Below are 24,287 nucleotides of genomic sequence, written 5' to 3'. Positions count from 1 at the left end.
AGACCCCTCTTCTTCTTCTTCCACCACATGTCCGTTTAAGGAGAGAGGAAGAGCAGAGAAGCAGCCGTCCGAACCGCTTCAGCCTCACTTTGCAAACATCGGTCCCAAATCTGACTGACTTACCTGGCTACCTTTTGGGCCAGGCTCTCCTATCGGTCCAGGTAATCCCTAAAACATGAGAGAGGGAAGAGAGAAACAAACAAAAAGACCGATTAATTTGGAGAGGGTTCTCAACCCCGCAGAGTTATCTTTGCAAAAAAGCAAGGCCAGAGAGAGGAAGCACAACTGCCGGGAAATTGGGAAGCAGCCAAGGAAAAACTAGAAAGGCATTTCAAAAGGGTGGAGGAGAGGGAGAGAGAGACAAATAATAATAATAATAATAGACATCTTCATAGCTAATGACTCTGCAAAAAAAAATCTGCGTTTTTTTTTTTTTTTTTTGGAGAGGCATTTGTTCCAACGGTAATCCAAAACAGGTGCCCTGCGCCCAGAAAAAAGCTCATTAAAATCAAAAAGGGCAGCGCCCCCCCCCCATTGCAAGGATCAAATGGGTTAGCGATCTCTTTGCTCTCTTACGTCTACATAGAGTCATGCATCGTGCAAACTTTGACCAACACGTGACAGGTTTCGTCAATGGCCTTTACTAGGCGCTGAAAGTTGGACGAGACGTTCCCTGTTTGACAGACGTTGGAAGCCCAAACATCTGGATCTAGGGCAGGAAGGCAGGAGCCAAGGCTTGCTTTCTCCGTAGGGTAGGGGTAGGGCAGGGGTGGGCAACCTCGGCTCTTTTAGGACTCGTGGACTTCAACTCCCAGAATTCCTGAGCCAGCATGGCTCAGCTTGGAAACCTCTCCCTTTCCCCTCAGCGCGGCTGGCTCAGGAATTCTGGGAGTTGAAGTCCATGAGTCCTAAAAGAGCCAAGGTTGCCTATCCCTGGGTTAGGAGGTTACAAAGCTTCCATGTCAACCCAATTTCCCATATTGGCACATTGGGTCCACCCACACAGCTTCCAGTTGGCTCTGTTCCCCCCCCCAACAGGTTGACATCCAACCTGAAGCTTTGCTCTCCAGTCCGAGCCAAGTGGGTGTCAGGAATTCTGGCTCGCCCCTCTAGGAGAGACAGTGATGGATCTAGAGGCATTATTTATTTTTCCTCCCTCCCTGTATGTTTTTCATAAACAAATTGCTCACCACGTTTTTATTGTACTTTCGGTAGGGACTTTTATGGAAAGGCCTAATGTTTTACAGGGAGAAACAAAGAACTCCAGAAACAAAAGAAGGCAAGGTTGGGACACCTCATATTGCCAAGTTGCAATCCCCCCCCCCCAAAAAAAGACAAGGTCTCTTTGCAACAGTGTCACGGTGGACCAACGAGCAGATTGGAGTATTTTCAAGATTTGAATCTTGGGGTGTTTTTCTCTTCTTTTTTTCAATCTAAGGCAGGATTTCACCGTCCTCCTTTCCCAGGTGGAAAAATTCAGCAGAGTGTTTCGGCCCCCGTGGAGTGGGGTTTGGAAAAAATATTTGCAGCCGATTTCTGTAGCTGCGTGTGCTTTTCGCAAACGTTGACTTGATGTCATCTCGTGAAATGAGGTTTCCTCCCAGACAGACCCAAACTTTTTTTTTCCCGTTCAGGTGGAGAAAAAGGCACCAAACTTGAAGAATGTTGTTAGGAATTGTTCTTCTCACATGGTTTGCGGGGTCCTTTGGGGGGAGGGGGGGGTGTCTCTGAGCTCGGTTGTTTTCTGGCAGACGTTTTCATGACCCAACTAGGTTACATCATCAGTGCTAGAAGGGAGTGGGGTTTGCGGAGAGGAGGAGGAGGAGGACGACGACGACGACGGTGGGTCCTCCGTGATTTTCTTGCAGACGTTTCATGACCCAGTCATGGAACATCCTAAGTGCCAAGATGCTACTAGCCCGGAACCCCCAGCACTGATGATGTTACCTAGTTGGGTCATGAAACCTTTGCAAACCAACAACCCAACTGAGAGGCCACCGGGGACCTCTTGAGCTTCAAATATTCTCTTTCCTTGGTTGAGAAGTTTGCCCACAATGCATCAATCAAAGCTCTCCGCTAGAGTCCCCGCGACATTTAACACCTTGCGAAAGAAAGACAGGTCAGACAATACACGCCCACCTTCAGGCAAGAACTCACCTGATCTAACCCACTGGCGTACCAAAGACGGGGCGGGTTTTCACCCGGTTTCCAGGTGAGCAGCATCTCAGGCAGAAGCTCGGGGCTGGAAGGCCTTCCTCCCTGACATGCTAGCGTTCTCCGTGCGGAGAATTAAGGAGGAGGCCGCTGCCTCCTTCTGCAAACCCCTCCCGATAGGATCCGAAATCACCTACCAGGATTCTCCCCCCTACCCTGTGCTGCAGTTCAGCACAATAAAAGATTTACTGCACCTGCCTGCCAGGATAACCTTTGGCTCCTGGATTTCCTTGAGCACCTCGGACACCCTGCGCAAAAGGGAGATATAAAAAGAGAAGGTTGGTGGAGAAGGAAGGATGGGAAGGATTACGCTCAACTCACACATCCAACTGTCTCGACAAAGCAGCTACCCTGCTGAGGAAGACCTGACATTTCCATGGAGAATATGTGATATATTTTTTTTTATTTTATTCTCCATCCATCCAGAACAGGGGTCGTCAAACATGGCTCTTGGATGACTTGTGGACTTCAACTCCCAGAATTCCTCAGCCAGGCAGGCTGGCTGAGGAATTCTGGGAAGTCCACAAGTCATCAAAGGGTGATAGTTCCCTCACGCTGGCTGAGGAATTCTGGGAAGTCCACAAGTCATAAAGGGGTGATAGTTCCCTCACGCTGGCTGAGGAATTCTGGGAATTGAAGTCCACAAGTTATAAAAGGGTGATAGTTCTCTCATGCTGGCTGAGGAATTCTGGGAATTGAAGTCCATAAGTCATAAAAGGGTGATAGTTCCCTCCCGCTGGCTGATGAATTCTGGGAGTTGAAGTCCACAAGTCATCAAAGGGCCAAGTTTGAAGACCCCTGATCCAGAACTTCTGGCCAATCACAGTTGGGCTTCCCACCCCAGACATATGAAAAAATCTCAAAACCAGGGAAAAAATACTCACCGGCTCTCCAGAATGGCCTGTTGGACCAAGATATCCTTTCTGTCCCTGTTCAAAAGAATAAACACGCATGTATAACTATTTAGTGTAGGGGGAAAAAGTCATCTTCAAAACACAAGGAGATCAATTCCCACGTACGATCCAGCTTGATGAGATTCTTGTTTTTCTTTGAAGACGTTTCGCTTCTCATGCAAGAAGCTTCTTCAGCTCTGACTGGATGGTGGGGGAGTGGAAGGATTTATACTCCTTGCAGACAGCCGGTCCTTTGCATCAGAGCTGAAGAAGCTTCTTGGAGGAGAAGCGAAACGTCTTCAAAGAAAAACAAGGAAGTCCAGTTGCCTTTTGAAAAAGCACCTTTGGGACTGAGAATCTCCACAGACATCCAGCAATGGGATGAACCTCCTTTGAATGGTGAGGGAGTCTGAACGGATTTCCAGAAAACATTGCAGACTGCAGGAACCGTTTGGACTTCAGTTTGAAATGCAGACTCATCTCCAACAGCCTTGTGCTGGTCTTCAACAGGGAAGGGATCCAGGGCAGAAAACATCCTGCAACCAAGAGGGCTCCACGGCCATTTGCACCACTCAGGTGACCCTGAGGACACAAATAAATCTCCAAGTGGCCTCAATGACTCTAAAAAAAGGCAAATGACCAGCGGTCTGCAAGGAGTATCAATCCTTCCTTTCCCCACCATCCGTTCAGAGCTGAAGAAGTTTCTTGGAGGAGAAGTGAAACATCCTCAAGGAAAAACAAGAAAGTCCTGTTGCTTCGTGAAAAAAGCACCTTTGGGGCAACCATGACCTGGATGACTGAGAATCTCCATAGACCTTCCGCTTGATGAAACCACCAAGCACAAATATCATGGCTTGCTTTGGATCATCCTTCTTTGTGTTGAGCGAGGAAGTGGGAAGGAGACGTCCCAGAGCACGTTGGACGAGGTGGAGATACCACCTGCCAAACTATGCGGGTGTTTTTGCCAGTGTCTACTACTAAAAAAAACCCCAAAATTGCCACCCAATACGCTGGTGATTCCTTGCACGACTTCCTGCAGATGGCTTTGTCTTCTTAAGCAGCGCGAGCAATGTATGAATCAGAAGCGAAGCATCCTGATGTGCCAAATTCCTCCTTTATGCATGGAAGCTGGGCCAGCTGTCGGTCATAATAAATCATTCTGCAGTTGGATGGGCCATTTGTCTAATTTGGCATGGAGCTTCTTACATTGCTCAGGAGAGAAGCACAGCACATCTGGATGAAGCGCTGTAGAGTTTGCTAAGCTCGCCCCCCCCCCCGTGTTCCCAGAGCCCGGTTCCACCTGAACAGAAGATTCAGCATTCAGCACATGGACATAAGATTCAGCAGTATTCCACTATTTGAGGGGCTGCCACAAAGAAGAGGAGGAGGGGTCACCTTATTTTCCAAAGCACCAGAAGGCAAGACATGAAGCAATGGATGGAAAATAATCAAGGAGAGAGAAACAACCTGGAATTAAGGAGAAACTTCCTAACAGTGAGGAGAATTCACCAGTGGAACAGAAGTTGCCTTCAGAAGTTCCAATACTGGAAGTGTTTAAGAAGAGACTGGACAGCCATCGGTCTGGAATGGAATAGGGTGTCCTGCCGGACTGGACTAGAAGACCTCCAAGGTCCCTTCCAGCTCTATTCTGATTGATTGATTGATTGATTGATTGAAATGGTCTAGGATCTCCTGCTTGAGGAGAGAGATGTACTAGAAGACCTTCAAGGTTCCTTCCAGCTCTATTCTGATTGATTGACTGATTGAAATGGTCTAGGACCGTCTGCTTGAGCAGGGGGTCGGACTAGAAGACCTCCAAGGTCCCTTCCAGCTCTATTCTGATTGATTGATTGATTGATTGATTGATTGAAATGGTCTAGGATCTCCTGCTTGAGGAGGGAATTGTACTAGAAGACCTCCAAGGTCCCTTCCAGCTCTATTCTGATTGATTGATTGATTGATTGATTGATTGAAGTGGTCTAAGGTCTTCTGCTTGAGCAGGGTGTTGGACTAGAAGACCTCCAAGGTCCCTTCCAACTCTATTCTGATTGATTGATTGATTGATTGATTGATTGATTGATTGATTGAAGTGGTCTAAGGTCTTCTGCTTGAGCAGGGTGTTGGACTAGAAGACCTCCAAGGTCCCTTCCAACTCTATTCTGATGGATTCCCTAAGTTGACCCTAAAGTCAATACCAAGTTCGATGCGTTGAAATTGCAGAAACATTTTGCTACCCCAACCAAACCAGTCACTTCATCCATAATCCTGACCCACAATTTGCCCACACCGGACCTGAAAAACTTTAGACAAAGTTGATGGTCCTCAAAGCTGCTTCACTGACTGTGCATTTTAAAAAAAAAAAATTAATAGCCACAGTTCCAAAGAAAGACGGGAACGTGATGAAAAAGGTGGACCAATTCGCTTTTAAGCAATGGGGATCGGCGTCCCCAAGAGGCTCCAGGGGAAACTGTCTTCAAGCAGAGCTGGAAATGTCAAGAGACAGGAGAAGAATGACCATCTGGATTCACTCTTTGTCCTAAGCTTCTGGAGGAATCCAGGCTGTCAATCACAAGGGAGCCTTCTTTTGGAAGTGGAGGATACTTTAAGGCAGCGGTTCTCAACCTGTGGGTCGGGACCCCATTTGGGATCCAATGACCATTTCACGGGGGTCGCCAAACAACGCAGTCCGCCATTTTTTCCCCCTTTTTCCTTAGCTGTGCTACTCCCTTTTATTCTATTGGCTTTTGAAAGCCAATAGAATAGACTCTCTTGAATAGAGTCTAATTCTATTGGCTTTCAAAAGCCAATAGGAATTGTCCAGGTTGTCTCTGCCCTGCTGAGCCCACCAAAAGTCCCATTCTGCAAACGGGGCTGCACCAGTTGAGTCGTCCTCAACTTATCACCGGTTGAGTAGTCTTCGACTTACGACCGGTTGGGGGGTTGCGGCATTAAAAGGGTTGAGAACCACTGCTTTAAGGGACTAATGGCAGGCTTAATCCCCAGCTGAGGGTCCAAGTGACAGAGCAGAAAGAAAAGAAGAAAGGAAATGACGACCAAAGCAGACAACTTTGTACACCTGCCAAGGAAAAAAAAAAAAAAAAGACCGCAAACACAGCCTTATTTAATGGTGAGCTGAAAACTTTCCAGGGGTTGATCAAGATCCAAAAAAGTACTTTACAGTTATGACAGTACTGTACAAAGAGGAAAAAAAAATTCCTATTTGCAAATTCCTACGTAGCAGTTGATGGCCACTTTTTTTTTTAAAGACTGCCCTGAGTTCTTTCAGGTCTAGATGCAGAACTGGACGTATCCCGAGCTACGTCAGCAGGGACAATTCTGCAGACTGGATGCAATGCTAAATTTAGTCCGAGCGGAGAGGGTTCACTCACAATAACCCGGGTGCAACTTCACTGGAACAGGAAAGGGGAACCTTCTCCAGATGTGGGAGGACCAGAGGTTGAAGGATGACTGTGAAGGACCCATCAACCATCACCAGAAAGGGCTGCAGAAGCAACATTTCAAATTGCTGGGGTGGGTGGGGGGGTTTGAAGGTATCTCCGCATGGTTTGGTCAGCTCTTTCAAATACCCTTCTCAAGGCATTGTGGGTAAATCCATGGCTGGAATGAAGGTCTGAGGTAGTCACAGGGCCAAGTCCTGGTGTGTGGTGGGGCTGTTTCCATTATCTCATGAGAACCAAGGAACTGGAGGAAAATGGAGTTGTGTTTCAGAAACAGCGGGAAATATGTGCACTGCCAGCTCCGGGGATTTGGGGGGGAATGTGGGCCTTGGCAGATGTTCAATTATGCCACAACGCTGTTCCTGCCTTGCCAAGCAACACTTCGAAGTTTGCTTTGTAGCACAAAAGGCCCCTTTCTCAACTTCTCCCAAAGAACATTAGTTCCCTACACTTTGGACTTCTGCTCACTCAAGTTTCCAAAAAAGAAAAGAGAAACTTTCTAAACCAAAGGTGTTTGTAGTAGGGCAATCTCAACAGAGAAGCTACAGCCTTCCATTCCCAAATTCTCACGTCTTCTCTCCTCTCTTTGAATTTAGGAATCTGTACAGTACTCTTGATCTGGGCCCTCTCCTGTAAAGGTGGACCAAAGGTCCAGAACGTAAGGTCTTTGTAGGCTCTTTCTAAGCGGTCAACGTTCCTGCAAGATGAAACACCTAGAGCAACTCCTGAAATTGTTCTTGAAGATGTTCTTCCAGAATACATGGATGAAGCCCCTCCATTCAAGGCTACTAAAGAATTACTGCTTTTCTCAAGGTAGGTCTTGGGTTCAAGGCCCAAAGTTCACTTGACTCCATATCCAGTCCACCTCAGGAGAACCACCCAGAAGGGTCCACCCCAGCATAAAAAGCTCTTACCTTTCGACCAGGTGATCCAGGATGTCCTGTCAACCCAGGTAAACCCATATCACCCTGTAACCAGAAGAAGAACTGGCTTTTATTTGCTCCGGTCACCAGAAAACTAAGCATGGATGAACTTCATACGTCAAATCTTCACGAATGTAAAGATCACCTCAGAGACATTGTCATAAGGGAATGAGGGATTGTGACTGAAAGCTAACTTAACTTCTTCTTCTTCTACTACCTATTCAATTTTGACATGTTTACACCCCGTATTACATCAGGAAGATGGTTTGTGGGCACTGGTGCACACCCATTTCTCTTTGTACTATTCAAAGTCTGTCTTCTTTGGATATTTCTGTACAAGGGAACCACAGAGAAACCTCTGCCATTTGGAGGATTAAAAACATCATAAACTAACGTCAGATCGCTTCCAGGAGCATTCTCCCACCCCCAGGTTAATCCCTTGAGACTTTTTAAGCACGGCTCTATAAATGTTAGATAATCTGGTGTTTGTCTACAATTGCCAAGGACCTTCTCCTCTTTTCTGGCACATTCAGAAGGTCAGAAAAGAAGCAGAATCTCCTTGCGCATCCACCGAGGACTGGAGAACAGTCCATCAGCAGATAAATCAAGTTAAGTACCATAAATATTTCTGACATTTCCTAGCCTACTGAGAAGTGGGGAAAATGCAAAATCCTCACGACACAGCGCACTGGGCACCACAGTGTAACCAGCCTTAACACGAGACTGAGTGCCACTTTACCTTTTGACCGTGCCATGCTTTCCCAGGTGATGATCCAGGATCCCCTTTCTGGCCCTGAAAACAGAGAACAAAATTTAGCGCCGGTACAAAAGAACGCAAAATATTGCAAGAGATGAGGACAGCCGCCAAGAGAACTTGAACAACGGGGAGGTATTCTTGAAAACGTCGACCTTCAGTTAGTAAACCAAGTTTGAGCAAATGAGTTGTAGGGCCTATGGTGGCTTCTGGGAAGAGGGCGTGAATATCTCTTAGCTTGTTTATCATTACGGGAAAGAATCAACCATCTAAAGACATACAGAAGACCAATGTCAACGCAAGAACATCCAATGTTAGCAAATTGACACAGGTTAGCAAGAAGCCCAGCTTCTATCCTAGGTCAACCATCAGCATCCGTTCCGTCTTCATTCCCTCAAGAGGAGACAAAGGCAGAAAGAGACAGAGAAGCAATCTTTTGGGCTCAAAGATGTTGGCTTGCCTGGTTCCTCTACCAACGTTGGACTCCAGTTGGATTCCTTCTCACGGTTTGCTTCCGAGACAGCTCCACACTTAAATATTTGCAATAGGTGTCAGTACCATACGCGAAGTTGCAGTTCAGAAGACCGATTGCTCAAGCTTCTACGCAAGAATCTAGCCAGCTGAAGTTCAAATGCTAAATTGGCGCCAGATAAGAGTCAATGGAATTCAAGAGGAGATGGATCATTTGTGGCAACGTTATGACTCAGCTACTGATGTGCTTAACTCCGCCCCAGTTCTGCCTGCTCTTCTCCTACATCAGACCCCATAATATAATCACAGAGCTCCATAATGTAAATTTTGAACACTTAAAACTTCTAAATAGGCCTTTGGAAGCTTTCCAGGTCTTTCCGGGTCTAGTGCCAATTATGCCCAGTGCATAATCCAGCTTTCCCCTATACTTGGGAAGATTCTTTTTTTTCCTGCTTTCTCTGCCTCTCTTTGTTTAGCTAAAAAAACCCATACCATCTATCAAATAAAGTCCTGGCGACTTCATGGACCGATCAAGTTTTCTTGGCAACAAAGCAGAGATGGGTTGCCTTCTGCAACGTGGAGCGATGAAATAAGACTGTAGCAAGCCTAAATTGAGTCAAGCATGTTTTAGTAGTTAACTTTGTCGTTGTAGTTTACTTTAGACCACGTGACCCAAAGGGTCGTGTGTTCATCTAATTGTAGGATCCTTTATAGCTGTGCCAATGTTCTGTTGATGACTCCATGCTTTTTTTTTTTTTTTGACTTTGAATCAGACTCGTTTCCTGCCAACTACGAGGTCAGATCCATGCAATACTCTAGTAACTTTCTTACGAAGTCTTATGACCTTCCCTACTTATTTCCTAGAGTAGAGAGAAAGGCTCACACATTCTGGCTCTGCTATTCAAAAAGCACAACTAAAACTCAGGTCTTCAGTTGCTGGTCCAAGGTCTTGGCCATCAGACTAAACTGGTCCTCATGATTCCAGGAGAACATACTGTATTTAGTGAAGGGTGAGAGATTAAAAGATGTGTATGATTGCTATTTTGGATTCCTTTTTCTGCAGATAGCTTCTGCAGCTGAGTGGTCCTCATGTCTTCGGGTGGCCTTGCCCCCCAAGGCATTCTTCTCTTGCATTTGAAGCTCCTATAGAGGCCCACAGGCTTCAGCTGTCTTGGGTCGCAATTCGATATAAAGTCTGTTTAATTGGGGGGCTCACATGAACTCAAGAAACCCACGACTCAGTTTCAGCTCCTAACTTCAGGAATAACCACACAATTCCTGGATCCTGTCCAGTCACTATCAGAATAGAGCTGGAAGGGACCTTGGAGGTTTAGTAGTAATAGTAGTAAAGTTGGAAGGGACCTTGGAGGTCATCTAGTCCAACCCCCTGCTCAGGCAGGAAACCCTACACCATTTCAGACAAATGGCTGTCCAGTCTCTTCTTAAAAACTTCCAGTGTTGGAGCATTTACTGCTTCTGGAGGAAGGTTGTTCCACTGGTTAATTGTTCTCACTGTCAGGAAGTTTCTAGGTTGCTTCTCTCCTTGATTAGTTTCCACCCGTTGCTCCTTGTCCTGCCTTCAGGTGCTTTGGAAAATAGCTTGATTCCCTCTTCTTTATGGCAGCCCCTGAGATATTGGAATACTGCTATCCTGTCCCCCCTCGTCCTTCTCTTCGTTAAACTAGACATACCCAATTCTAGCAACCGTTCCTTATATGTTTTAGCCTCCAGTCCCCTAATCATCTTTGTTGCTCTTCTCTGTACTCTTTCTAGAGTCTCAACATCTTTTTTTCATTTCAGACAAGTGACTGTCCAGTCTCTTAAATACCTCCAGTGATGGAGCACCCACAACTTCTGAAGGCAAGCCCTTCCACTGGTTAATAGTCTTCACTGTCGTAAATCACTTTTTTCCAGGGCCGCTGTAACTCTGAACCATTGGAAGTTGAGGAATTCCTGTATTAATTTGCACATTTCCGTTGTAGCTCCTTCCCTTCCCTGTATTCTCCCATTTCTATCAGCGCATCCCATTCTTAAGTAGTCCTACATGCACGCACGCACGCACGCACACACACACACACACACACACACACACACAAATCCAGGCCAAGTGGAGATCGGTCAGATGTGGGAAATTCTTGGCCAGAGACAGCCAAGAACCCAGAGGATTCAGCCCAGACATGACTGCCCAATTTCTGAATGAAAGTGGTCAGCCGGTCCAAGCGTTCACCGGTCCAAGCGTTCAACGGAGTCGTGCTGATAATTCCACTCCACTCCGCAGCTATTATCAAAGGCTGGGCTGCCTTCAGCAGCACCAAATTGCTGGCTGGGCCGCTTCCAGGAACAGCAAGCAAAAGTTCAGAGGTGGAGAGGGAAGGGCGTTTGCAAAACCAATCCAGATACGCAGGGATCCCCAGGGATCCCCCTGAAACTGGATCCAGTATTCCAAGTCTGCCTGGGTAAGGCCACGCTTGGAATATGTACTGCATCCAGTTTTGGTCTCAACAAGAGGTGGAGAAAGTCTAGAAACAGTGCAAAGAGAAAGCAAGAGGATTAGATAGATAGATAGATAGATAGATAGATAGATAGATAGATAGATAGATAGATAGATAGATAGACAGATAGACAGAGACAGACAGACAGACAGACAGAAATAGATAGATGGACAGAGAGAGAGAGAGAGATGGACGGATAGATGGACAGAGAGAGAGAGAGAATGAGAGAGAGAGCGAGAGAATGATGATGAAGATGATATGATAATATTGATAATGATAGTAGTAGTAATAATAATGATAATAATAATAATAATAATAATAATATAAAAATAAAAATAAACAACTGCAGGCGAAAACATGATCTGGGTGTGTGTTTTTTCCCTTTTATTTTCTCAACGGTCAGACTTTGTAACTTTGCCTTTAAATGCCGCACGGTTTTGTTTGTGTGTTTGTTTGGGGGGGCCTGCCAACATCTCTCTCTAGTGCCTAATTCTTAATCAGGCAGCCTGTGAAGAGCCAGATAAGTGAAAATCCTTTGTTTTCTTCCAAAAAATCATCAAGAGGCGCTGAAGACTCCGCAATGGCTAGGAGGAGAGGAAGAAAAGGGCTGGGAACCGAAAAGGAAGGAAAGAAGCTAGAACAAACGCTGTGGAGTCCCTTCCCTTTGTCCCAAATGTGCACGTTCTTCTACTTAGCTGCCTGCTCAGCTGTTCTGGAACAAATTCCAGAATTGGATGTGCCCCTAAGGGTCACCTAGACTGATCCTGTCCAATGGTCGTAAGTGTGAAAAACTATTATAAGTCACTTTTTTCAGTGCTGTTGCGCTCTAGAAAGAGTGCAGAGAAGAGCATCAAAGATGATCGGGGGACTGGAGGCTAAAGCATATCAGGAACGGATGCTGGAATTGGGTATGTCTAGTTTAATGAAGAGAAGGACGAGGGGGGACATGATGGCAGTCTTCCTATATCCCAGGGGTTGCCCCAAAGAAGAGGGAGTCAAGCTGTTCTCCAAAGCACAGGACAAGAAGCAACGGATGGAAACTGACCAAGGAGAGAAGCAACCTAGAACTAAGGAGAAACTTCCAGACAGTTAGAACAATTAACCAGTGGAACAACTTGCCTCCAGAAGTGGTGAATGCTCCAACACTGGAAGTTTTTAAGAAGAAACTGGACAGCCATTTGTCTGAAATAATGTAGGGTTTCCTGCCTGAGCAGGGGATTGGACTAGATGACCTCCAAGGTCCCTTCCAACTTTATTATTATTATTATTAATGTGCAGGAAAACGCGTTGACCTCATTGTCTTGTGCAGTTGACCAACCTTCTAAGAACTTCCAGAGATGGAGAACCTGCCAAATCCATAGCTAGATGGTTCATCTCTTGTACGGACCTCCTCAGAAGTGTCTTGTGGAAGCAGAGAAGCAGGCAGTAACTCCCCACTTCTATTTTTACACCTCCCACACATAAACCTTTCCTCTTCGTTAGCAGATACTCAGATGTACAAGAGAGAGAGAGAGAGAGAGAGAGAGAGAGAGAGAGAGAGAGAGGGAGGGAGGGAGGGAGGGAGGGAGAGGGAGGGAGGGAGGGAGAGAGAGAGAGAGAGAGAGAGAGAGGGAGAGAGAGAGAGAGAGAGAGAGAGATGTTTTCTCCCTTACCTTTGCACCAGGTGGCCCAGGCCGGCCAGGGTTTCCATGAGGGCCGAGAGGTCCCTAGAAAAAAAGGTGCAAAGTCTGGATGAAGATGGGATGAGCTTGCAGCAACCTTGAGACATCGGCCCTATTTTCTGAAACCGGGGAACCTCAACACATGCAGGCTGACGGGCAGATGTGAAGCTCCGAGGCCTCTTGATCCCATCTCCCCTTCCCCCCCCTCCATTTCCCGTGGATCTTGGACTTACCCGTGGTCCTCGCTTGCCGGGAAGGCCCAGGATCCCAGGTAAACCAGGAGCACCCTAGGAAAGAAGAAAGAAAGAAAGAAAGAAAGAAAGAAAGAAGGAAGGAAGGAAGGAAGGAAGGAAGGAAGGAAGGAAGGAAGGAAGGAAGGAAGGAGATGGGAGGGAGCAAGAGAAGATGGAAGAAAGGAAGGAAGGAGATGGGAGTGAGAGGAAGGAAGGAAGGAAGGAAGGAAGGAAGGAAGAAAAGGAGGAAGGAAGAAGGAAGGAGATGGGAGGGAGCAAGAGAAGATGGAAGAAAGGAAGGAGATGGGAGTGAGAGAAGATGGAAGGAAGGAAGGAAGGAAGGGAGGAAGGAAGGAAGAAAAGGAGGAAGGAAGAAGGAAGGAGATGGGAGGGAGCGAGAGAAGATTGAAGAAAGGAAGGAAGGAGATGGGAGTGAGATGGAAGGAAGGAAGGAAGGAAGGAAGGAAGAAAAGGAGGAAGGAAGAAGGAAGGAGATGGGAGGGAGCAAGAGAAGATGGAAGAAAGGAAGGAGATGGGAGTGAGAGAAGATGGAAGGAAGGAAGGAAGGAAGGGAGGAAGGAAGGAAGAAAAGGAGGAAGGAAGAAGGAAGGAGATGGGAGGGAGCGAGAGAAGATTGAAGAAAGGAAGGAAGGAGATGGGAGTAAGACAAGATGGAAGGAAGGAAGGAAGGAAGGAAGGAAGGAAGGAAGGAAGGAAGGAAGGAAGAAAATAAATTTGCTTAGGGTTAAAACAGGCTCATTAAAACAGACATGTCTTCCCCAGGATTACACCTTGAAGCTACCAGCCAACATCAAGGTCCTTGTCAAGGGAAACTACATCACCCCTTCACCGTTTGGCAAGGAGAATCACATCGCTGCTGCAGCACAGAAATCCTGGGATTGGCTGAAGCTGCCACAAAGGGCAGCCTTATTTATCTGTTTGAAACACTTCCACAGCAACCCACCTTGTGCCAAGCTCTGGGCCGTTCACAACCAAGAGATAGAACCCCATCTATATATACAGTATATATACGATTAAAAAAGATGTTAAAACCAAAAATACGACAACCAAAAGACCTGGCCCTGGAGCTGAATTTTCTCGTTCAGCAAGCTGATCTCACCAAGCTCATCCTAGTCAGAGCTTGGAGGGAAAGCTGGGCCTTTGACGGTCTTCTTCAGCCCTTACAGAATATAACAGAGCTGGAAGGGACCTTGGAGGTCTTCTAGTCCAGCCCCCTGCTCTAGCAGGAGACCCTATACCATTTCAGACACTTGAACACCTCCAGTGTTGAAGCATCCACAACTTCTGGAGGCAAGCCCTTCCACTGATTAATTGTTCTCGCTATCAGGAAATTCCTCCTTAGTTCCAGGTTGCTTCTCTCCTTGATTAGTTTCCATCCGTTGCTTCTTGTCCTGCCCTCTGGTGCTTTGGAGACTAGGTGGACTCCCTTCTTCTTTGAGACCTCAAGTATTGGAAGACAGCTATCATATCGCCCCCTAGTCCTTCTCTTTTGTTAGACTAGACCTAACTGGTCTCCTATTTCATGAGGGTTCTCACCCATCCTAAAATGATTTTGTTCCACTAGCATCACCACTTTGGCATCTGAAAATGACTGCCTGGCACCACACAACTCCTTCTGTAATGTCTCCATACTACAAAAAAAGATGCCGAGACTTTGGAAAAAGTACAGAGAAGAGCAACTGAGATGATCCAAGGCCTGGAGAACTAAAACACACGAAGAACAGCTGCGGGACTTGGGTTTGGCTAGTCTAAAGAAAAGAAGAAACAGGAAAGACATGACAGCAATATTCCAGTATTTGAGGGGCTGCCACAAAGAAGAGGGGGTCACGTTATTCACCAAAGCACCAGAGGGCAGGACAAGAAACAATGGATGGAAACTAACCAAGGACAGAAGCAACCTGGAATTAAGGAGTTACTTCCTGACAGGGAGGACAATTAACCAGTGGAACAGAAGTTGCCTCCAGAAATCGTGGGCGCTCCATCACTGGAGGTTTTTAAGAAGAGACTGGACAGTCACTTGTCTGGGGTGGTATAGGTTCTCCTGCTTGAGCAGAGGGCTGGACTAGAAGACCTTCAAGGTCCCTTCCAACTGTATTCTTCCTTGCACCACTGTCTCCATGTTTCGAGTGAACCTCTAGTGTGCAAGCACTCCTAAATGCAATTCCCTGCGTTGGTGGAAAGCCAAAGAGGAATTGGAAACGCTCCACTTCCAGTAAAATTTTTCCTCTGGGTTGTATACATTGCTCTCCTACCCAAAATTGTCCCCACCCTCTGCTTTAGAAAGCAGACGGGGAAAATGCGGACAAGCAGAGCTGACCCTTTCAAGATTTGCCCTGCTGAAGGGATAAATCCATCTCCCGGTGACGTGATCGCCCAGCTATCCATCTGGCCAGCTTAGGGAGCAGTTTAAGGCTAGATTTAAAAAAATGTACACATCTGAAGAGGTTACGGCTTGTCCGAGGTTAAATTCTTCAGATTTAGGCTTTCCAGCTGCAGCGGAACTGTCCAAAAAAAGAAAAGAAAAAAGAAAAAAAAACTACGGGAGCCTTAATTATTCTCGAATTTTTCTCCTCTACTTTTTTGGCAGCCTCCGGAGGGGAGAATAAACGAAGGTGTCTCTTGGAAGATTGATGAGCAAGTAGCTCATTCTGAATGATGGTATTTTTCCCTTAGTAAGAGAGGAGGCAGGGTGAGAGAAAGCAGAAGGCTCAAGAATGCTTGGAAGCTGACTCTAACATCTCCGGAGAGGCCGAGCAATTTTTACCAAAAGCGGAACTTAATTCCGAACGGGGTAGGAATCTTCAAGAGGCCAGGTGCGCGGGAGGCCAAAATTTACAAATGGGCTTAGCTAAACTCAGCACAGGTAATCCTCGACTTATGAGGTCTGTGGAGATGCTCGGACACCCGGGTCCTGGTTATCCCAAAGGTGTTTTTTTCACTGGACTTTCTTGGTTTTTCTTTGAAGACGTTTCCCTTCTCATCCCAGAAGCTTCTTCAGCTCTGACTGGAGGGTGGAAGATGGAAGGATTTATACTCCTTGCAGACAGTTGGTCATTTGCCTTCTTTTAGAGGGTCGTTGAGGCCACTTGCAGGTTTACCTGTGTCCTCATGGGACTTTCTTATTATTCTTTGAAGACGTTTCCCTTCTCATCACAGAAGCTTCTTCAGCTCTGACTGGATGGTGGGGAATGGAAGGATTTATACTCCTTGCAGACAGCTGGTCATTTTCATCCTTTTAGAGGGTCGTTGAGGCCACTTGGAGGTTTACCTGTGTCCTCATGGGACTTTCTTATTATTCTTTGAAGACATTTCCCTTCTCATCACAGAAGCTTCTTCAGCTCTGACTGGAGGGTGGAGGATGGAAGGATTTACAGTATACTCCTTGCAGACAGCTTGTCATTTGCATCCCTTTAGATGGTCGTTGAGGCCATTTGGAGGCTTCTCTGTGTCCTCAGGGTCCCCTGAGTGGTGCAAATGGGTGTCTAGCCTCCTTGGCTGCAGGATGTTTTCTGCCCTGGGTCCCTTCACTGTGGGTAAATCTCCAAGTGGCCTCAACGACTCTCTAAATGAAGGCAAATGACCAGCAGACTGCAAGGAGCATAAATCCTTCCATTCCCCACCATCCAGTCAGAGCTGAAGAAGCTTCTGGGATGAGGAGAGAAACGTCTTCAAAGAAAAAACAAGAAAGTCCAGTCGCCTTGTGGAAAAAAAGCATCTTTGGGACCTCGACATACAATCGCAGCTGAGCCCAAAATTGCTGCTGCCACACGAGAACAGTTCTTAAGTGGACTTTGCCCTGTTTTATGACCTGTCTTGCCACAGCTGTTAAGTAAGCCACTGCAGTTGTTAAGTTAGCCGCATGGTTGTTAAGTGAATCTGCCTTCCCCCACTGATTTTGCTCGTCGGAAAGTTGCAAAAGTTCCAGCATTTGAGGGGCTGCCACAAAGAAGAGGAGGGGGTCAGCTTATTTTCCAAAGCACCAGAAGGCAAGACAAGAAACAACGGATGGAAGCTAATCAAAGAGAGAGAAGCAACCTGGAATTAAGGAGTAATTTCCTAACAGTGAGGACAATTAATCAGTGGAATAGCTGGCCTCCAGAAATTGTGGGCGCTCCATCACTGGAGGCTTTGAACAAGAGACTGGACAGCCACCTGTCTGAAATGGAATAGGGTCTCCTGCTTGAGCAGGGGGCTGGACTAGAAGACCTCCAAGCTCTATTCTGGTTGACCGAAGAGGCTTTGAATTCTGCGGTCAGCTCCACACGCCCGCACAGGCTAAAGAGATTTCGTCTGTCTATCATCCCAGCTGCTCTATTTCCTAACTGCCTGGACGCCAATCAGGTCAAAGAATCAGCTCTTCTGTTTGCTGGACACGCCAACAACGGGCCTACCCTACTGACTAGTGTGATGACAAGCAGCCAAGACTCAACTATGCCTCCTGTGAATTGCAGGAATTTAAAGCCATTTTGCTGGTTTGGAGATGGACCCCGTAAATGTTTGCTTTGCAGCCAGTGACTCTGTGTTCCTATTTCTGAGCAGGAATATAATTAGCTGTCCTTGATGGACCAGCCTCCGAGCCAAACCCCAGAAGCAGAATACAAATGTCCTGCAGATCCAGAGTGGAAATTCCAGTCCCTGCTCTTGGTTTAATCCTTATGGGTTCACGTGAGGGGGAGGGAGGGGGAAATATGTGTGGACCTCAACTCCTCTGTTCTTGGAGTTGAGGTCCACGGGGTCTTAAAAGGTGCCAAGGTTGGACATCTCTGGCTTAACCATTTGCATTGCAAAACCCATCGGCAGGGCGGCTGGCAGAAGCTGGGGGCATTGTAAGAGGGGTGAGTCAGCTTGACTCACCAAAGTCTCCTTGGAGGAAAAGGCCCCAAAGGAAGAGGAGAAGGAGGGAGACGAGAACTGCATTCATGCACAACATCAAAACCTAGTTGGGCAATGAAACGTCTGCAAGAAAACCACCAAGCTCAGAGAGCACCAAGGACCCCACTGTCCTCCTCCTTCTTCTCTCCTTCCTTCCTTCTTTCCTTCTTTCCTTCCTTTCTTCCTTCAAACTCCACTCCCTTCTAGCACTGATGATGTTATCTAATTGGGTAATGAAACGTCTGCAAGAAAATCACCAAGGTCAGAGAGCACTAAGGACCCCATAGTCCTCCTCCTCCTTCTCCTCCCCTTCCTTCCTTCCTTCCTTCCTTCCTTCCTTCCTTCCTTCCTTCAAACTCCCCTCCCTTCTAGCACTGATGATGTTACCTGGTTAGGTAATGAAATGTCTGCAATAAAACAACCAAGCTCAGAGAGCACCAAGGACCCCATAGTCCTCCTCCACCATCACCACCACCACCTCCTCCTCCCCCTCCCTCCCTCCCTCCCTTCCTGAAAACTCCACTCCCTTCTAGCACTGATGGTGTTACCTGGTTAGGTAATGAAACGTCTGCAAGAAAACAACCAAGCACAGAGAGCACCAAGGACCTTTTGGGAACAAGCAATCAGCTGCAATGTCCATCCCCCAAAAGGATGGACGCAGAAAAGAACCCACCCCCCGGTAACCGAATAAATCATATGATGATTTAGCGTGACATCTAAGCGAGAGTCCAGTTTTAGGGACCAAGGGAACCTTTGCAAAGCCCTACGAACTTTCCCTTTAGACGGTTAAGAGAAAATGACAAGAGAACTTCTCCTCCATTTACTAGCTTCTGATCCAACTCAGTTGTTCAGAAGGCAGGGCGGAGAGGAGGACATTGAGATGGGGGCATCATCGTCGGACTGCGCTTTCTGAGAACCACCGCAGCCTTCCAGAAGTTGTCAAACTGCAAGACGTAGCAGCAGCAGCAGCAGCAGCAGCCAAAGAGGAAGTATGCTGGGACTCTGAACAACATCTGGAAGGTCAAAGGCTCAACGGCAAAGTCCTTTTTGAATTCATTCGCTTTTTTTTTTCCCCCTTATCAAAAGATTCCCTTCCCTCGGCTACTTCCTGCTTTCAAAATGAGCAGAAAGTTCAACACTGCCGAGATGGCCGATGAGGTAGACCACGCAAGATTGGGAGAGGAGCGTTTCTTCTGACACGGCTTGCCAGAAGCGCGTGGAGGCCATTCCAGAGCCCTTAGTCAGCCAGGGAACCATTCATTATCAGCAGCTTCCATCCTGAAAACCCTCTTGTCTGGCTGAATGAATGTTAGGCAGTGAAGTTTCTCAAGAACCGGTCCTGCATCCAACAAAGTGCTACAGAAAGACCAAGAGTGTCTTCCCGATTAGTCATCACCCAGGGTCAAAGAAGCTGACTCCAAATCTTTCGTTTACCGCTGTGCTCCCTTCATACCCAAGAGGTCAACGCTATGGGAAAGCTGGCTAGCTGACACGCAATGGAGATGTTCCACAGACCGGACAAATCAGCATCATTCATGTCCAAAACCCCATGCATGACTCATAAGCCAAGGGCCAGGCATTCTCCCTCCAGCTCCACTTTGCATCAGGAGCCAAGCCAAGCTTCACAAATCAAGGGAGACAGTCTCCAAATTGACTCAGGTTCGTTCAGGTTGGGTTGGAGGTAGACCCTCAAGCAATGTTGATGTCGATGGAGACTCTCAGTCATCCAAGTCATGGTTGTCCCCAAGGGGCTTTTTCCAAGAGGCGACAGGACTTTATTTTTTAGTTTCCTTAAGGATGTTTGGCTTCTCACCCAAGAAGCTTCCTACAGAACTGAAGAAGCTTCTGGGAGGAGAAGCGCAACGTCTTCAAGCCGTGTGCAGCAGCGGCCAAAAAAAAAAAAAGCTAACACAATCCTGGGTTGTATAAACAGAGGTGTAAGAATCAAGATCAGGCGAAGTATTAGTAGCGCTTTACAAAACCCTCGTAAGGCCACACCTGGAATACTGCAGCCAAATTGGGTCACCGTATCGCAAAAAGGATGTTGAGAGTTTGGAAAAGGTTCAGAGAAGAGCAATTAAGAGGATCCAAGGCCTGGAGGCTAAAACATATGCAGAACGGTTGCTGTAATTGGGTATCTCTAGTTTAATGAAAAAAAAAAGGACTAGGGGAGACATGATAGCAGTCTTCCAATATCTGAGGGGCTGCCACAAAGAAGAGGAGGGGGTCAACTTGTTTTCCAAAGCACCAGAAGGCAAGAGAAGTAACAATGGATGGAAACTAATCAAGGAGAGAAGCAACCTGGAATTAAGGAGAAACCTCCTAACAGTGAGGACAATTAACAGTTTGCCTCCAGAAATCATGGGTGCTCCATCACTTGAAGTTTTTAAGAAGCGACTGGACAGTCACTTGTCTGAAATAGTATAGGTTCTCCTGCTTGAGCAGGGGGCTGGACTAGAAGACCTTCAAGGTCCCTTCCAACTGTATTCTATTCTAAAAACAAAGAAAGTCCAGTCGCACCTTTGGGTCCCTCAAGCTGTTCATGCTTTTAAGAAGGCTGGTATGTGGCTTTTAAGAGGAGAGACCTAGAAGACAGCTGCAGGGAAGAGTGATAAGAAGATGAATAGAATGGAATGGAATAGAATAGAATAGAATAGAATAGAATGGAATGGAATGGAATAGAATAGAATAGAATAGAATAGAATAGAATAGAATAGAATAGAATAGAATAGAATAGAATAGAATAGAATAGAATAGAATAGAAATACAGAAGAATAGAATAGAATAGAATAGAATAGAATAGAATAGAATAGAGCTGGGAGGGACCTTGGAGGTCTTCTAGTCCAGCCCCCTGCTCAAGCAGGAGAACCTAAACCATTTCAGACAAGTGACTGTCCAAGTCTCTCCTTAAAAACCTCCAGTGATGGAGCGCCCACGATTCCTGAATGCCTTGCGTGACATCTTGTCACCAAAGTTGGCTTCGATCAGCGTTCCTCATCCTGCTGCACTCTAAGCATCTTGAGATTACAAAACCCCATAATTCACAGCCCGCAGCAATAACTGAAAGAAAATGGACTCACCGGGGGTCCTGGATCTCCTTTCCACCCAGGAAGTCCAATAACGAAGGGAAATAAGGTGGGGCCCACGGGGTTGAAGTCCTGAAAGCCATCTGCAGCAGCCAGCGTGATGAAATCTGAGTTGTGTCCGTGTGTTTCATAAACAGGGTAAGCCTCTCCAAGGGCTGGTTTGGTGTAGAAGACAGTAGCCATGGTGGGACTGGGTTTCTTCATTGTTGGCTGGATCCCAACCTCCTTCGGGGTGGGGCCACTGGTGACTTTTTCCCACCTGCGCTTTGTGGTGGCTGGAGAACGGCTACTTGACGAGTTCCTTCGGTTCTTCGTCGTTGGCTTCGTGGTGTCTGGTGTCTGAGAGGACCTGATGGTGGGTCCTTGGCTACCCGGATACTTTTGGGGTGCTTGCTTGTCTGGAACCAGGGCAAAGCTCACCGTCGAGTTTGGGAAGGCCAGGACCTCAGGGCGGGGTGACCAAAGAGGCTTCTTCACGCCGGAAGCTGCGTGAGGCCCATCTAAAACCCTGGCAGTAGGCCGGTGAGACATCGGACGTGCCACTGTGGCGATCTGTTGGAGATCACGGAGGGGTTGCGACACTTCTGGGATTGTCAATGCCACGGTGGACCTCATCTTCGCGGTTGGTGCTGCCGATGGTGCTTTAGGAGCTCGAACAGTGCTAGATGCTAGCTGAAACCTCCTATCCCTCTGCGAAGCGGAGGTCTTGAAGACCCTTGTGGGAGGGTGCACAGTGGTCAAGTTCGTCAAGCCCATCGCTGCGAGGTCTACCTGCTTTGGTGTCATTTCAAAAGTTCTCAGATCTTTGGACAGCCCCAGAGTAAAAGGCAGGAGGTCCGGCCGAACGGCATCCAATTGTCTGCATTGTCTTTTCAGATACTTGCAGTAATCATGAGCTGCCTTGGTCGACAGATAAATATCAAACTGGCAAAGGGCACCTTCAAACTGGACCGAGCGCTGGTTGAGTCTTCCCAAGAGGAATGATCCCGCCGGGTCCAAGGCCTTGCTTTTTTTACGACGCAAATCCGCCTGTACCCTTTCTTTCCCGCAGGAGGTGACTAAGGTGACCGTTTTGCTTCGGATGTCAATCGCGAAGTTGTGCCACCGCCCGTCGTGGACGTCGTAATCGAAGTAGACGGAGCGCTTGTGACCGACGTAGACGACAACCTTCCCGGGAAGGAACTGGACGCCCAGCTGCAATTTCTTCCTTCTGCTCTTGACGGTGAATAGGAAAGCGCTGTTGACCCGGAGGGAACACACACTTAACATAACGGTCAGGTCCGCGCTGACGGGGAAGGGAATAACTGAGCTGAAGGGCACTTCGACTCGTGCCTGCTGGGTGAGGATGACTCCCAACGTGAAGGGAGCAACTCCCTGAGGAACAGAGTGTGACAGGTCCAAGGTCCTTGGTCCCACCAGGCCCAACCTCTGAAGGACGTCCACATCTGGAAGAAGAAGGAGGAAAAGAGGAGTTACACAGACAATTCAAAACAAAATTAAGAGCAGGTCCCATTTCCTTCCCTGTTCTCATCCCTTGCGGCTTTGTTTGCTTGTTACTAAAACCAGATATTGCTCCCTTCTTCCCCCCCCCCCAAAAAAAAGACCACTGGACTTTGTTTTTCCTCGAAGATGTTTTGCTTCTAGTCCAAGAAGCTTCTGACTGTCCTTGAAGACGTTTCACTTCTCGTCCAAGAAGCTTCTTCAGTTCTGACATACCCTTTCAACCCATTCAAGGGAAAAATAAAGTCCAGTTGCCTTCTTTTGGGGGGGGGAGCACCTTTGGGACAACCATGACTTGGATGACTGAGCATCTCCGTAGACAATTCTCGTTACCCTCTTTGTAAACCATCCACTCTTCTGACGTGGCACCTCAAAACTGTGATCCAAACTCATCCTTGGTGGCTACGGATTAACGGAGCTGGCCTTAGCCAGCAGCGCTGTGGTCCTGAAGTGAAACTAAAAATTGACACAAGGGAATTTTCAAGGAGTCTTTCCAAAATATTTCAGCCTGTGGAACATTTTTTTTTCTTCCTTCCCTCTGATACAATCTCCTGGATTTTTCCCATCCTTAGGGGGGGGGGGAGGAAGAGAAGCAAGAATGAATGAAAAGGACGGCCAACTCCAAGAGAACTGATGGTTTTCATCTCCTCGGGCCAACGGGAGTCAAGATCTCAAATTTTTGGCCAGCCTGTTGGGATATTGCGAATTGCAGAAAGACAATTAGGCTCTCCCACCCCAATCTCTTCGGCCCAAAAAAATTAAAGGAGCAACGGCTGTGCGCGTTTCAAGCTTTCTTCTCCTTCCAAGCATCCTAGCCGAGAAGGGGGTGGGAAAAAATCACAGATATATTCCAAAGAGAAAGTACGATTTGTCTAGGCTGGACAATATTATTTTTGTTGTTCAAGGTTCTGCTAATTTGGATTCTGCACAGCCAAAGAACCTCTCAGCCAACTTCTCAAGGGACTGGCTCTCATTGATCCCAATATCTGGTGGTCAAAATATTCAGGATGCTGACATCAGAGGTCCACTCCACCAATCTTAGAGGTGATTGATTTCAAAGGGAAGCTAAGCCTGCTAGGCGCTTAGATGAGAGAGCTGGAAGGGACCTTGGAGGTCCTCTAGTCAAACCCCTCTGCTCAAGCAGGAAACTCTATACAGTTTCGGACAAATGGCTCTTCTTGAAAGCCTCCAGTGATGGAGTGTCCACAAACTTCTGAAGGCAACCCTGGTTAATTGTCCTCATGGTAGAGTAGAGTAGAGTAGAGTAGAGTAGAGTAGAGTAGAGTAGAGTAGAAGAGAAGAGAAGAGTTGGAAGGGACCTTGAAGGTCTTCTAGTCCAATCCCCTGCTCAGACAGAAAACCCTATACCATTTCAGACAAATGGCTGTCCAGTCTGTTCTGAAAAACCTCCAGCATTGGAGCATCCACAACTTCTTGAGGCAGGTTGTTCCATTGGTTAATTGTTCTAACTGCCAGGAAATTTCTCCTTAGTTCTAAAATTGCTTCTCTCCTTGATTAGTTTCCATCCGTTGCTTCTTGTCCTGCCTTCAGGGGCTTTGGAGAATAGCTTGACCCCCTCTTCCCTGTGGCAGCCTCTTAAGCCACTGTCCTGGAACACTGGTTTGGCACGTGGGATTTGGGAACCCAACACCCTTTCCTAACTTGGCTTGACCCAGCTATACCAGGAAGGGAGTCTTGTCCATTGGGAG

The 24,287-nt window shown here is 47.1% G+C and overlaps 1 protein-coding gene across 5 annotated transcripts in view; it reads right to left on the bottom strand.

The window, feature by feature from the left end:
• COL27A1 (collagen type XXVII alpha 1 chain) overlaps window positions 1-24,287 on the bottom strand; it is a 129,670-nt gene that overhangs the window by 89,422 nt on the left and 15,961 nt on the right. For all 5 annotated transcript variants that reach the window (XM_039321566.1, XM_039321563.1, XM_039321567.1 and 2 more), the window contains 8 exons: window positions 21,073-22,523; window positions 13,100-13,153; window positions 12,858-12,911; window positions 8,228-8,281; window positions 7,480-7,533; window positions 3,099-3,143; window positions 2,409-2,462; window positions 124-168 (listed from right to left, as the gene is read on the bottom strand). In XM_039321566.1, coding sequence (XP_039177500.1) covers window positions 124-168; window positions 2,409-2,462; window positions 3,099-3,143; window positions 7,480-7,533; window positions 8,228-8,281; window positions 12,858-12,911; window positions 13,100-13,153; window positions 21,073-22,523 — 1,811 coding nt within the window. The remainder of the gene's footprint in view (window positions 1-123; window positions 169-2,408; window positions 2,463-3,098; window positions 3,144-7,479; window positions 7,534-8,227; window positions 8,282-12,857; window positions 12,912-13,099; window positions 13,154-21,072; window positions 22,524-24,287) is intronic.

This window comes from Crotalus tigris, unplaced genomic scaffold, assembly GCF_016545835.1.
Source record: "Crotalus tigris isolate CLP2741 ecotype Arizona unplaced genomic scaffold, ASM1654583v1 scf7180000023746.1698619, whole genome shotgun sequence".
In the NCBI taxonomy this organism is placed as follows: domain Eukaryota; kingdom Metazoa; phylum Chordata; class Lepidosauria; order Squamata; family Viperidae; genus Crotalus; species Crotalus tigris.
The sequence above is the reverse complement of the archived record's forward strand: the minus strand, read 5'-3'. Positions and strand labels throughout refer to the sequence as shown.